Source organism: Hippocampus comes, unplaced genomic scaffold (assembly GCF_001891065.2).
Source record: "Hippocampus comes isolate QL1 unplaced genomic scaffold, H_comes_QL1_v1.1 scaffold104, whole genome shotgun sequence".
Lineage (NCBI taxonomy): Eukaryota > Metazoa > Chordata > Actinopteri > Syngnathiformes > Syngnathidae > Hippocampus > Hippocampus comes.
Window position 1 is genome coordinate 3,481,122 of NW_017806072.1, and position 14,783 is coordinate 3,495,904.

At 41.0% G+C, this 14,783-nt stretch overlaps 1 protein-coding gene across 3 annotated transcripts in view; it reads right to left on the bottom strand.

Moving 5' to 3' along the window:
• Positions 1-434: 434 nt before the first annotated feature.
• osbpl5 (oxysterol binding protein-like 5) overlaps positions 435-14,783 on the bottom strand; it is a 25,007-nt gene continuing 10,658 nt past the window's right edge. For all 3 annotated transcript variants that reach the window (XM_019894046.1, XM_019894047.1, XM_019894048.1), the window contains 19 exons: positions 14,087-14,167; positions 13,710-13,811; positions 12,486-12,689; positions 12,068-12,152; positions 11,469-11,631; positions 8,211-8,427; positions 7,931-8,115; positions 7,769-7,850; positions 6,858-6,956; positions 6,593-6,689; positions 6,170-6,268; positions 5,896-5,993; positions 5,721-5,810; positions 4,975-5,111; positions 4,574-4,753; positions 4,343-4,472; positions 3,976-4,090; positions 2,452-2,545; positions 435-1,124 (listed from right to left, as the gene is read on the bottom strand). In XM_019894046.1, coding sequence (XP_019749605.1) covers positions 989-1,124; positions 2,452-2,545; positions 3,976-4,090; positions 4,343-4,472; positions 4,574-4,753; positions 4,975-5,111; positions 5,721-5,810; positions 5,896-5,993; positions 6,170-6,268; positions 6,593-6,689; positions 6,858-6,956; positions 7,769-7,850; positions 7,931-8,115; positions 8,211-8,427; positions 11,469-11,631; positions 12,068-12,152; positions 12,486-12,689; positions 13,710-13,811; positions 14,087-14,167 — 2,394 coding nt within the window. In that variant the 3' untranslated portion in view covers positions 435-988. The remainder of the gene's footprint in view (positions 1,125-2,451; positions 2,546-3,975; positions 4,091-4,342; positions 4,473-4,573; positions 4,754-4,974; positions 5,112-5,720; positions 5,811-5,895; positions 5,994-6,169; positions 6,269-6,592; positions 6,690-6,857; positions 6,957-7,768; positions 7,851-7,930; positions 8,116-8,210; positions 8,428-11,468; positions 11,632-12,067; positions 12,153-12,485; positions 12,690-13,709; positions 13,812-14,086; positions 14,168-14,783) is intronic.

Here is a 14,783-nt window from a genome sequence, read left to right on the forward strand (position 1 = left end):
TTTAAAAACAAAATGTCAAACAAGAGACCTTGCGTTATGCTATCCAGGAGGCGTAGGCAAAAATGATTCCATTAGCCAAAGCAACTCCACATGCTGCATCCAGCGCTAACCAAACAGAGTGCTACACAATCGTCTCTTCCATTATGCCACAGTTGGCACACAAATATAAAGACACTTTTTATGGCTCTCTCTCTTGACCCACATTAACCTTCCTTCCTACAGTACGTGCCACTAGAAACACACACACACACACACACACACACACACACACACACACACACACACACACACACACACACACAGTGCTCCCTGTAAACAAGAACTCTTTGTCCTCTCGGATTATATATACTGTTTTGGTAAAAGTATGCTCATTACAAGACGAGACAAAGCGGATGTGTGAATATAAAACAGAATTGCACTGTTGGAAGATGTTCTTTTTTTCTTTTTCTTTTCTTTTTGGCATCAGCGGTTAAGGCCCAAAATCTGGAGTGGAAGTTGCACGAAACATTGACGCAGTGCTATACCTGCGCACATAGGGCCTTACAGTACATACATATAACTCACAAAAATATTCACAAACAGACAGTATTGCAGGGCAAGTAGATAAAGACACTAAGGAATGGTGGTCTCGAAATTCTTACAAATCTTCATTGTACAACTCATCCTTTTTTTTTTTTTTTTAATTGAAAGACTCTCTTTGTGATTCCTTTCTGTCATCCCTTGTCTCCTGTCCAAAGTGCGTGGGTGCCGGTGCTCTTTCAGTTTGGCTACACGAGGGGGAATTCTTTCTATCTGAAGATGTCTGACGGGCGTTGGCTGTGTTTATTGCTATAATGTTCATGCTATTCTTCTCCCTATAATAAAAAGAATGGGACTAAGTCCCTCGCCCAACACTCATCTGAGTTCTAGGCTCCCCCTCTGGCTGATTACTTTGTGCTTGTGGGTGGGATCAAATGTCAGGTCGGTGCTGGACGGAGACCTGAGGTTCTCAGGCGTAGATGTAGCGGAGGAGAAGATGTGAGAGGAGCACCAAACAGACGATCACACAGTGCCGACCCATCCATGAGACACTGTCATCTGCTGCCCTCTGCTGAGTGAGCTGACGAGTCAGAGCTGACAAGTTCCTACAAAGACAGGCGAGGGTTGCTTTTATTGCCAATAAATAGAGAAGGGAAAACCCTTCTGATCAAACGGCTCAGGGGCTGACAATTTCAAATGTTACCCTTGTCAGTACTTGCAAATCCTTACACGCGCGTGTGTGCGGTCAACACAGATTTTCGTCCGACTCCTACATTGCGAAATGAAACAACTATGGCCTATCAGGAAGCGCCCTGAAGCTTCTGCTGTTGCTGAACACAAGTACAGTGTTTCTTTGCCGAATCCCGATTGCTACAGTCATGCATTTCGCTTCTGGCGCCTATCCTTTGACATTCGATGAAAATCTTTGCAAATTCTGTGGTGGTGTGCTCGCTGAGACGCCACAAATAATGGGGCGAAGTGCAGAGACACAACTGCTCGCGTTGAGTGTTTGTATAACGTGTTTCCCAAGTCATTCACCACAATAACAAAGACAGGAAGAATTTGTAACCGCAATGTCGTAACTGGAGAACTTAACCGTGCATTTCTTTTCGACACCTAACTTTCTTCTTGTGTTGTACATTTAATTGTCTAAATGCCCTGTGGCAATATGCTGCCTCAAAAAGGTCTCGCATCTGGTTAAAAAGAGACGAGGATATCACCATAGTACACATACAGTACATACGCACAAGCACATACTACCCGCCGTGAGAGCGTAAAACAAAATATCTTGTATCTCCTGATTATAAAAGGCTGGAAAGGCCATTTGGTTTTTGTTTTCTTTGTTTGTTTGTTTTTGTTTTGTGTGTTTTTTTTCGGTAATTTATGCTGCCTAACAAAAGTCTGCACTTAGGTTAAAAGTAAAACAATGATTATGGGAAACATGTTCATAACATTATTATTATTATTATTTTAGTTATGTTTAAAAAAAATATATCAATCATTGTCTATTTATGTATTTTACCGGATCAGAGTGAAAAGTAAATTGGTTTATTCTAAACTACAATAAAACACAACTATCTTGAGGAAATTCAAAATTTTACCATTTAATCTTTCAAAATATTTGGTAGTGAAACACATTTTCAAGGAATTTACACAGTTGTCATGTACACTGTAATGTCTGGTCTACTGTAACTTGATTGCGGGCTCATTGTTGCCAGAGGACATGTAACTTGACTTCAGTGCACTGCTGAGTCGCAGTTAGCAAGATGAATACAGTACATAAGTAAATGAATATCGAAAGCACAAACTATGGCAATTTTTTTCCTCGCTATGTGTGGATTATTTCATAATAACAGGATGAGATGTTAAAATCCGTAGGTTTACTCCGCCTAAAAACAATCACAAAAACACTGCTGATGTGCGTTGCATCACCTCTGAATGTCTTGCTGCGTCTTCTGTACGGAGGCGATGGAGGTCTGGAGGAGGGCCATGTCCTTGCTGCAGCGTGCACAGTGGTTTGAGAACTCTGAAAACATGGCCGTTACAAATGTTAAAAAAAAACAATATAAAGTCAGTGTCAAGAATATCTAACAAAATACCCTCATCATGACAAACTCTTACGACACATGAAACTAAAAGCAAAGAGCTGACTTACTGCAAGGGTTTACTTGAACACTGTATTCAATCTCCCAGTGGATCAGAGCAGTTAAGAATTTTATAATTAGTCAGAATGAATTCAAGAACATGGCTAATATTTGGGCTCTGTGATGGAAAAAAAAAATGATCGAGCGCAAATTATCATCAACACCAAACCAGGCAATATAGTTCTTCAGCTGAATTCCCGTGCCTGTCCCCAAAAGAATGTCTTTTCAAGTATTAATAACGAATAATTATATCTTTTATGTGTAATTTCAATTGATGGTCACCTATGTATGTTGTCCTAGTGTCGCTGCCATAGATAGTGACCGACTGCGCATGCGCCGCAAATCGTGCAGGGGCCACAAAAAGTGCAAACAATGGAACCATAGCTGCCATCGACTGTAAGCTTGAGAGCGAGTTTTTACTTTACGACTACTTTACTGCAGTTATATGACTTTTAGCAGCAAAATAGGCACCAAAACAAAAATATGCGCCGCCAGATTTGATGTCGCAGCTCAAACCCAATGGCGTATGCCAGTGAACTAAGACGCACTGTCCCAATTCTGCCATTTTTTTACGCTTGCAACCCGCGCTCTCGAACCCGATGTGCACTTCCACTACGTATACACTTCAATGAGGACCATAGGGTGGAGTGTGGGTATTGGGATTGGGCCTCTGAGCGTGCCTTGTTGGTCTGCGTGACGATCAGCTCTGTGCAAGCTAGTTCAAACTAGGTCATGAGCTCAAAACGGACCGCCGAATCCATCGTAAGACCCCCTGTAGGAAATAAAGCTAGACAGGCAGATATTCTCTGAAATACTGATCTGAATTTCAACAATAATCAAGTTAAAAACACTCTTAAGAGTGCTGATTTGACATTAGATGTTATCTTTATCTCTCTCATTTGTTAGCTCACAGACAACCAGAATGATCGATTGTCACAAAAGGCCAATACCGTTTTGCATACTGCCATTGATGGCTCATTCTTCCAAATTATATCTTAAGAGCACAATGCCACAAAAACGTACGTTTGCTCCTGCGTGTATTATGAAATGAATTTAGAAAAACGAATGTGTTGAGCAAAATATAGAAGGTATATGTGTGCATTTTATTTCAAGTAACCATGACTGTGGATGGTATGATAAACAATTACCTCAAATCCATGTTGTTTGCTTGTTATAGTGTGAAGTGTGGATTCTGATTATATGAAGGGATCTAAGAATACTGCATCCATGGGAGTCGCTGGTTTCAAAATTTCCCCAAATGTGGGGTTGCCACCCCTGGGCCACCACGTAGCTGTTTGTGTCAAAGCCTCACCCTCATTATCAGAGGACTCATGTGTCGGTTCTGGGGTGCTGCTGCTGCTCTCAGTGTTCTGGCTGCAGCTGGATGGCTGACTGCTGGCTTTCCTGTGTGTTCCATTCACCTTAGCCTGGAAAACCCCCCAAAAAAACCCAACAAGATTTTATTGATCAATTGCCAAATGCCAGTGCTAACAAATGCCACCGCACATGGCTACACAAGTAATTCAATCGGATAATCCAACCAGTTAGACACCATGACTTGTCTGTCTCATGTAATACAAGTTGATTTAACTCCTGTATGTTTGGGTTGATCACCAAGAGCTTTAAAATAGTGTTGATATGACAATGAGCTGCTGCACGTGTAAAGGTGGGTGACTCACCTTGCGTTGGCTGGGCCAGCTGTCGCTGTAAGAGAGGCCGTTGTGCCGTTTTTGTGTTTTCTCCAGCGTTTGAATCACCCCATCTCTCTCAAACTGAACTAGACAACGCTCTGGCTCCCATGGCTCGGCTCTAAATCAAAACAAGATTGGACCGGTTATTCAACAGGTCAGTTGTCACCTGAACCTAAAAATGAAGAGACAGGTCTGTGCTTTCTTTAAAAGCGTTCGTACTCCACATGCTTGTAAGTCCACTCTGAGGTCACTGGGTCCTGATAAAAAAGTCGTGGGGTCCAGGGCTTGTCTCCCCTCTCCCTCGACTCTTTGCGCTGAGCTTCTTCCAGCACAAACTTCTCCTGTGTGGCTTGCAACTGGTCACGCTCTATGATAGCTCTGGTCACATGCTGCCACAGCCTGTTAAGGAAAACAGAACCCCAAAAATACTGACAAACAATCCAGAAATATAAATGTCAACTAACGGATGTCGGTTTTCCTCACCTAGCACAAATAAGGTAACATAGTAAAGTAAGCAGTAACAATTCTTTTAAACTAGATTGCCAAGAATAATAAACAAAATATGGTGAAGAAAATGCCATTTCACTCCTCCGAAATCTACTGAAGAACACGTGATTTACCTTTCAGACTCAAACGCTCCCTGCTGGTCAAAGTGGACCACACGTCTCTTGAGACGACTGCTACGGACATCTGGACTCGGATTCCACAATGTTGCCTGCTGTCCAGAGCGCTTCTCATGAATAAAAACCTCACTGTCCTGATTACAAAAAGTCAAACAAATTGCAATGAAAGGCAGGAAATCAATAAATGATGAAAAAGTAAAATTAAGATGTCAACTTTTCAATTTTACTATATTTCTAGGAAGGGATGGGCAAGATCCCCTCACATCTTAGGAGGACGATAGAAATACTATTTTTCAGCAGAGACAAGGAATCAAGGGGCCACCAACCTTTGTGAGACTGAGAGCTGCTTTCGGCATACTGATAAGTGTGAAGAGCTACCAGTTTGAAACACACTTCTGAAATAACCCATTTGCCCTAACCAGTTCAGGGTGTACCCCGCTTACTGCCTGAAGCCAGCTGGAATAGCCTCCAGCACGCCCGTGAACCTTGTGAGGAGAAGTGGAATAGAAAATGGATGGACGGATGGGTTTTTATTTCATTGCTTAGCAATTTTTAGAACAGGCCCCCAGACTACTCATGCGATCCTTGGGGGCAACCTGGTGCCCACAGACATCATGTAGGTGACCCCTGACCTGAGCTAAGTACTTTTTCTAGTTCTATGTGATATTTCAAAATCTCAAAAAAAAAGACTCAAGGATTTGGAAAACAACACCAGAAAAGCGGGAAGAGAAAGGTTTTTGTACCCAATGTCCATCGATGGTGGCAGCAAGCTCGTCCCCCTCAAAGATCTTGCCATTGATCTGATTCACAGAGCAGGGGCCTCCCAGGAAGGGCTGCAGTGAGCAAAATCACATTTTTCCCCTTGTAACTGATGCAGACTGCAAAGCTTGAATTGAACAGCAGATGTCGACAGTGTACCTTTAACTTGAACTCCAGCTCAGTGAAACATTTGTTTTTCTCACACTCAATGGTAACCTTTCCACCCAGCTCTAGTGTCATAGTGCCATACAGGATACCTTTTAAGGACAGACATATGCGTTACCACTTCATCTCAGAACGTGCACGTTGAAAGCTTTGAAGGTAATCCCTGTTTGTTTGTTTGTTTTTTTTTTACAGGAAGTGTGTCATAATTTTTCCAATTAATGTAGCTCCTAATGTTGCACCAAAGTGAAATAGCTAAGTAGACAGTTACCTTTGCAATGAGCATAGGGCATCGTGATAACATACTCCTCCTCCCTGCTCAAAAAGAGCAGTCTCGCTTTGCCATCCAGGATAGCAGACAGAGAGTTACCTACGCAACAGAGCAGCAGAGTAGACCTTGATTAGTATTCACAATGGCACCTAACCTGCCCTTAATGTAAAAATGTTGTCATTTTAAAATGTTCAATAGCTTTAAATGTTCCTGAACAGCAATGTATTAAAATAAACACAGTAACATCAAGGGGAAAAAAATGAAATGAAAAGGTTTTATTTTTGAACAAATGGTAATTGAGCCATGTTATCAAAATACAAGAGGGAATGGGGTAAAAGAAAGCTGGTATTCCACTTCTGTCCGTCATGTATGACTATCAAGCACTGAAGTGGACAAGAACACTAAGTGGAAATTACTACATACCGTAGAATTTGGACTTTGCCAAGATGCTTCCACTGATGGAAAAACCATCCTTCCTATTGCAGACATAAAAGGCAGAAATGGGTGGATGGTGCGAAATCTGGAAAAAGAAATATTGTGACATTGACATTGTGAGCTGGAGAGTAAAAATGGGGCTGTCAAGATCTGGCAGGCATCTTTTTCAAACTTGAAGGTGTTTCTGATTAGTGGGTTTGCAGAGTTTGAATTGCTGTTTGCCAGATTTATGGGTATTAGTCGATGTTTTCACCTGTTCAGCTATGTAGAAAGTGCAGCCTTCACTTTGGGGATGAGGCCAACAGCAGCGAAAAGTTTCCCCCAATATTGGGTTGTAAGGCTTCTTTAGACCCTGGAAAAGTCAAAGACGCAATCAAGAATATGTCAGTGAGTTGACCAATAAATGCTTACCACTAACTTATTTTGTAAATGTATACTTTGTCAATGATCCAATTAACTTATGAACTTACTGATAAACATGATCAAAAACTTCATTTACTGATAAACATGATCAAAAACTTCATTGTAATGTATGCAGCCACACAGTCTTCAATGGTTTCCAAAATCATAATTTCAGATATTAGCAAAACAGTTGCTTTATTAAACGTTCATGGAAAAAAAAATATTCATTCATTCATTCATTTTCCGAACCGCTTTATCCTCACTAGGGTTACGGAGGGGTGCTGGAGCCTATCCCAGCCGTCTTTGGGCAGTAGGCGGGGGAGACCCTGAACCGGTTGCCAGCCAATCGCAGGGCACACAGAAACGAACAACCATCCGCGCTAACACTCACACCTAGGGACAATTTGGAGTGTTCAATCAGCCTGCCATGCATGTTTTTGGTATGTGGGAGGAAACCGGAGGACCCGGAGAAAACCCATGCAAGCACGGGGAGAACATGCAAACTCCACATAGGAAGGCCGCAGCTGGAATCCAATCCAGTACCTCTGCACTGTCAAGTCTACGTGCTAACCACTCGTGCCACCCCGGAAAAAAAAAATTACACCAGCAAATGATGGTCCAATAATTTTTAGATGACTATATGTCTGAGTGAAGATTGTTTAACATTTGCTGTCTGGTGTTAAAAAAGAAACATGTAATTTCGTGTTGTCCTAACACTAGGGCCAATGGGGTACAAATAAATTGACGAAGAATATATCTTACCTTAGGCTTCTTGTAAAAGCCAGACAAGTACCATCTGACTACCTGCTTCATACGGCCATATGAACTGTCCTCCAGTGCAGCTCTAAAGGAGTTCGTAATCATTACGAAATATGAAAACAAAGACAATCAGACATTATGTTACAGCTGTACGGCAATACTGACTGAGAGAGCAGATCAGCATGATAGTAGTAGTCCGATAGCTTGTCCAGGAACGAACGAGGCTCCAGGATGAATGTGGGCAGCACCACCTTTGAGAGGTCCATGCCCGGTCGCAGCTGCTTCAAAATACCCCAGATCAAACCCTTATTTTCCTCTGAAACAGTCTCAACCTGTGACGCCTCCCCAGCCTGAGGCACATAACACAAGCATTACAGAGCTGCAAGTTTCTGAGCAAAATTGTTAAGCAGACAAGAAGGGACATCTAGTTTATGTGGCATCTCACCTCTGCCATCTCTTCTGCGCCCTGCTCAACATAAACTGTTCCCTGTGGCATGGGAGACATCGCTTCATCTGATTGGTCCACATCACTCTCCTCTGTCAACCTTCCTCCATTATCAATGGCAGAAGCGTCCCAGTCATCGTGACCATCACGCTCTGATTTGTCCGAAAATCTATCATGGTCCATGTGGTGATTGCCCAGCAGCACAGACTCATTCAACCTTATAGTAACAGAGATAAAACATCTAGATTAAAGTTATGCATACAATGAACTATTCAAGCACTGACGTTTTAACTTGTCACTGAAACTTTTGCAGACTACTTCACTGATTTGTTGGCAAATAATCTTTGTTGTGACAATTACAAAAAACGCTGATGTAAAAGAATTATGCACGCACTGTGAGCTTGTCATACACATTGGGAGGGGAAAAAAAATCAAATTTGTATGTGCTGCTTGTATGTTGTGTTTGTTAGTGAAATGCTGAATTATGTTGCATTTCCGTTACAGTAAAAAATCTTACATAAGACTTCCTGTAAAACGAAGAATGAGATTCATTCTTAGAAATAGGCAGGTAATTTGAGATTTAATTGATGGATTAATTTCAGATTAGCTGAGTGTGGGGCAAACTAATTTATGCTGCTTAGATCTGCAATTGTGTTATTTTGGTCATGACATACAGCTCTTGACCCTATTTGGGTGAAAAGGGCACACAGGAATTTCTTGCATCCTCCAGGAATAGATCTGGTCCGCTTTTCCAAAGCCAGGACAAAAAAAAACCCTGCTCCCATTGGCAGACTTTACCCGGGAGGCTGAGGAATGTGTACTGTTGAGCCTTTCACACGTTAAGTTAGAATTCAAAAACACTCTTTTCTTGAAATTATTTTCCATTGATTTTTCCAGGACCTTTGCATCAGCTGCAGTACAAGTCAAGTTATCACAACATACACAAATACATTCTACCCCCAAGCTTTTGATAAGTCTTATTTTCTCCAATTGTACCTTACACTGTATTTTGTACATAAAAAAAAAAGAAAAAAAAAAAGAACGACATGACAACTCAGCGCTCTGCTCTTTGTGCACATAAACATTATATTAACAGAGCTGAATTCTTCATGGAATTTTTGTCATTCACATATTTTCTGTTTTCTCTGACAATGGAGAAAGTATGAAATAGTGAGTGAAACGTTGCCCGGTTAGGCGACCTGTTATCTGTCTCTATCTCATCGTCATGAAACCTGAGATATATTTCATCAGACACCGCACAGCCGAAAGTGACGGCATGCACACGACAGCTTTCTGACACTCAACAGAGTAGACAGAGAGAGGCAGAAAAATCGCACTCGATATACGGTATAGAGCGACACTCTTGAACTGAGTCTCCAGTTGTCATTACTTGAGTCTGAAAAGTCAGTACATCCAGCAACAAAGTCATACATGGAAACACAGGGCAGCAGAACTGTTCTAAGGGTAGATGCAATTTGATTGGTTGGTAGCGTTACACGAGGCAGATGAAACCACGAGGCAGGGAGAAGCCGAGGGAGGAAAAATCATTTTCACGACAACTAAAGCTTTTCCTTTTTGTGTGTGTTTTACATGACTGGAAAAATGCTAAATCATTTTCCAGGTTTTTCAAAACGCGTGAGAACCCTGACAGAATCGTTTTCAAGACACTCAGTCGTGTATACGTAATTACAATATAAATATAGTCGAGTGTCTGTAAAGCCCGAAAGAAAGTAGAAGAGTAAATCTAATGAAAAGACATTTTACAGACCTGTCATTGGATGTCAGTGCACCCACTGCGCTCCCACCTAACAAACTATGACACCTTTCAACCAGGAACACAAATGCTTGTATTCAAAGAAAAAAAGTCTTCTTCCAACGTACGTGACGTTCTAGTCGAAAATTAAAACAACAAAAAACGGGTTTATCAGGAAAAGAAAGGAAACAACGAATGAGGAACTCAAATGGCCAACTTGACAGACCAGAAAAATCACATTCCAGAACAAAGTAAAACCATAAATAATCAAATCTGGAATTACCAAACGCTAAAATGTTCTGCATCAGGGACATCATACCTTCCGCTAAACCCCAAACACTTAATGGCGCATGGAAAATGTCATTCTATTCAAATGAATATGTTGTTACAAGTAAATCCAAGTACCGGTAAATTGGCGAGCACGTGTCCTCCTACTTACTGTACAATTATGTCTTCAATCGTAAAAAACGCTAAAAAGATTACAGTCCTGTTTTCTTAACAGCTACAAACCTTTGTTAAGGCTTGCTGAAAGGCAACACTTCTTATTCTTTTCTGAAAGGCACATAGCTCACATTCTTCATGACTTTCCTGCTTCTCAGTCATGTGACCCTGCTGGCTGTTGTCATTGGCTGGAAAAGGCTTGATGATTTTGTCACCATAAATTGAAGCCACAGAAAAGGGGTGGAGAAATGGCTGCCTTGAGGGATTCAAACAGCAGGTTTCCAATAGATGATCTTACCAATACCCCCAAATGACAAACCATCAGAAAGAGATTCCCATAATGCCACGCTGATGGACATACGTGACATTATGCACAAAACAATGCAAGTGATGCAGGGTGTAAACTGGGGATTATTTTCTATTGGGATGGCCTGGAGAGCAGCAACTGCCAACCTTTATTGAGCAAAGGAACATAATTTACATTGGAAAAATCTCATGGCAAATCACTGAACAAAAATGTCACAAAAATTATAAATCCAGTGCTATCTGCGAGGAAGAGCCCTCCCGTGAATAGCAAAAGAAATCTTCAAGCAATTGAGACCACGCCCCCCAAAAAAGGTTTTTACTTACCTATAGAGTCCACAAGAGAGCAGCAAAACCCATTTTGTCTCAATCTACTCAACTCACTCAACTTATTTTCTTGAATGCAAAACCACAAACATGCAAGAGTTAACTGCATTGAAATAATGACGATCTGGTCTCACTTTCCTCAAACATTTACTTGGGGTGAAATCTGGACATATTTCGTTTAAAACTAAGTTTTAAGGTGGATGCACGGGTTAATTGAAGTTTGGGCCAAAAAGTGAAACAGCATTTAATTGTTCCGCCTGCCACTATTTATCAATGGCACAAAGAGAAAACCAATATACATTTTCGCAGGAAATAAATCTTTTTCAGAACAATTATGTGGAATTGTTAAATTTGGACAACCAGCACATACCTGCTGAGTTCCACTTATGTGCCTGCTGTTGAGCATGCAGTAAAATCAGCGAGTTCTTACTTACTGCAAAAGCTCTGTGTCTGCTAGCGTGCTAGACTGCAGAAGATGGAGGAAGTGAGAAGACTCAGAATTTGTGCTGATGTCTGCTTCTTTTCCTGACTTGGCCGTGAGCTTGTAAAGGCTGGAGCAACTCAGAGAAAGCTCCAGAGCATCCATCCAGCATCGGCCTGAAGAAGCAAACAGTTTTAAAGAAGTGTGTGTAAAATAAATTGAAGCAGAGCTCCAGACTGCCTTTAAATGGTGACATTTTGCCCCCAAAATCTGGGACACTGCAAATACATTTTTCATCTATTTGCGCATGTGCGACCAGCAAATTTGATGATGTAAAATAAACAATTAAATCATTAATTAATTAATAGGCAGTAGCAGTTGACTTAAATATTGTTTGTCAGTGACAATCTGAACTTCAGCCCATTTAACAGTACCGTAATACAATGAAAACGAACGAAAATGTAAATATTTTATTTGCAAATCCATTTACAATGTTCGCCCCTAAATTTTCTACTTGGACCCCTAAACACTGCTATTAGTCAAAATAGTTAGTTTGGAGCCCTGTGAAAGAAGAGAAATGTCTGGCTTACACACTGCCAAACCCATTCTCACCATCAGACTCAGAAGACGCTCTGAAGATCAGGTAGCTGTTTGGTAAAGGCTGTGTGATGGAGCCAACAGTTTCTCCTTTGGGACCCTAAACATACAGATAAAACATCATGCAATACATCATGGAACTAAACCATAGCAATCATAAAAAACAAACAAAAAACAAACTTATTTTTAATCTTATGATGAACATCTAATGGATGAGAGAGAAACTGCAGTTAATATTGTTAATCTTTGTGGTACCGTTATGGTCCGCCATTAAAATTTCTTTCAGACCGACTATCTATCTCTTCACGCATTGTTTTTGCACAGTGTTTTACGTAGTGGAGAGGAGGGCATTGACCCAGAAAGGTCGATTTACAGTAAACTTGGCCATCAGCAATTGTTAGCCGATCAATTGGAGCAGCCAGGCATGTCTGACCTTGACAGCCCAAATGGACTGGTCCAGTGGATGGTAAAGCTTGAAGCAGAAGCCATCCTTCTTCGAGGGCCTCTCGATGAGCTTGCAGGCACTCAGCAGGACAGTGCCAACCCAGTGGTCAGTTTTGGGGGTCTTATAGATCAAAAGAACACCAGGTTTCAGGGCACACCACAGCTTGGTCCAACTCTTTAAAGAGCCACGGATCTGAAAAAGAACAAAGGCGACAGAGGGACATTTTAAATATCACACCTCATATAAAAAATGGAACACATGATACAAATCGCTATATGAACAGCATAAATAAACCCAAATATAAACAATATTAATTTCTACATTATGTTCCTACTTGTCACTAATGCACTGTAGAACATATAAATGCAACACTGTTGTTTTTGCTCCTATTTTTCATGAGGTGAACAGAAAGATCTTAGGTCATTTCATATGTGCACAAAAGAGCTATTCCTGCCAAATGGTGTTTACAAATCAGTTTTATTCCGAGCACTTCTGTAGAGATAATCCAACCACCTCAACAATATGGTATATCAAGATGCTGTTTAGGGGAAGGACTATCTGTACTGTAGGTGGGATCAGAAAAACAGTATCTGATGTGACTACTATTTGCCTCATGCAGTACAAAATAGTGTATCTCCTTCGCATAGAGTTGATCAGGTTGTTGATTGTGGCCGGTGGAATGCTGGTCCACTCTTCAATGGCTGTGTGAAGTTGCTAGATTGGCAGGAATTAGAATATGCGGTCATCTAAGCAGATCCAGAGTGTCCTAAACACGCTGAACTGACGAGCAATTCAGGGAAGCTCCTTTTATACCCCATCATGTTCACCCATGAAATTCTAAGTTAATGATTATTCGATAAAAACAACTTAATCAGCTTGAACATTAAAAATCTTGTCTTTATAGTGTATTCAATTAAATGTAGGTTGAACATGATTTGAAAATCATTGCATTCCGTTTTTATTTATGTTTTAAACAACGCCCCACCTTCACTGGGATTGCTTTTGTACAACAGCTGTTATCGAATCTGGTTCAAGAGGCTGCCGACTACAAAATACTGTCATTCTATGAGCGTCTAAAATCGATGTTAGACTTGCCAGATCTGTGTGCTCAAAGGATGTGGAATGGTCAGAGCAGCTTATAAATAAAACCTACAGTATTATTTTTGGCCATATGATCTCAGTAACAAGAGTGCATAGCTTCAACAACCTCACCTTTAGCCAGTTCGACATAATGACAACACTCGGGTCCTTCAGCGCGCTGAACAGTTCTTTGGCAGCCCGCTTCTTTTCTTGACGGTAATTCTGCTTTTGGACCTGTCAAAGAGGTAGATGACAGATAAGTCATCAAAGCATTGGATTCTGCATCGTAGAAGCAGAATCCAATAAAAATACAATTCATTCACAGTGCTGTGAAAAATGTTAACTATAGTAAAATAAAGTTTTTGTTTTCATTTTTGATTTTACACCGTTATTATAAAACTAATCCCAAGATAAACGGACATAACTTGCTTTTTTTTCTTTTTAAATTGTGTATGGCATGAGATCTTGATGAGATGATAACGACGATACTGCATGATGCATGTGTGTACCTTAAGAGACTCTTTTCGAGCAAGCTTTTCTGTCGGTGAGGGGCATTCCTTTTCCAGACCATTAAACATCCTAGACTCAGACTGGAGTACAGAAGGAAGAGAGGTAGGGTGCAGAAAAAACATCCCTCTTAAATCTCAGTGCGTTTAGGTTACAAATGTAATACCACTAGTGCAATGAGATTTATTGTTTGAAAAGTCCAGAAAACCTAATAACTGAAAATTGTACGATGTTGTGGTGATGAGGTAAATGACAAGACAAGGAGACGAAGATGAGTCATGTCGCTATTCTACCCCCCCCAAAAAAAAGAGGGCCAAACAACAAAAAGAATGAACTGTGGCCACTAATAGCAGCATTGTCCTTTTTTTGCAGCGGTAGTTTGCTCATTCTTCACGCCCTAGTCACAAAAGACACTGTGCTAATGACACAGTAGTGCAAATGCCCAAAAATATTGACAACTGAGTGCTGTTTGCCCCCTGTTTTGATGTTCATTCTCGTCCTGCACTATGTGAAGGTGTATTCCGTATTTTACGTGCTGCCCCTGGTAGTCTGGAGGGACGTCAAAGAACTCACCCAACTTTGCACACACATCTGGCCTGGCGAGAAATTTGGCATTTTGAAGTTTTCGGACACGAGTAAAAAAAAAAAAAAAAAAAAAATCCAGTGAACGGAGGGGAACGACGCACCACCCAAACAGGA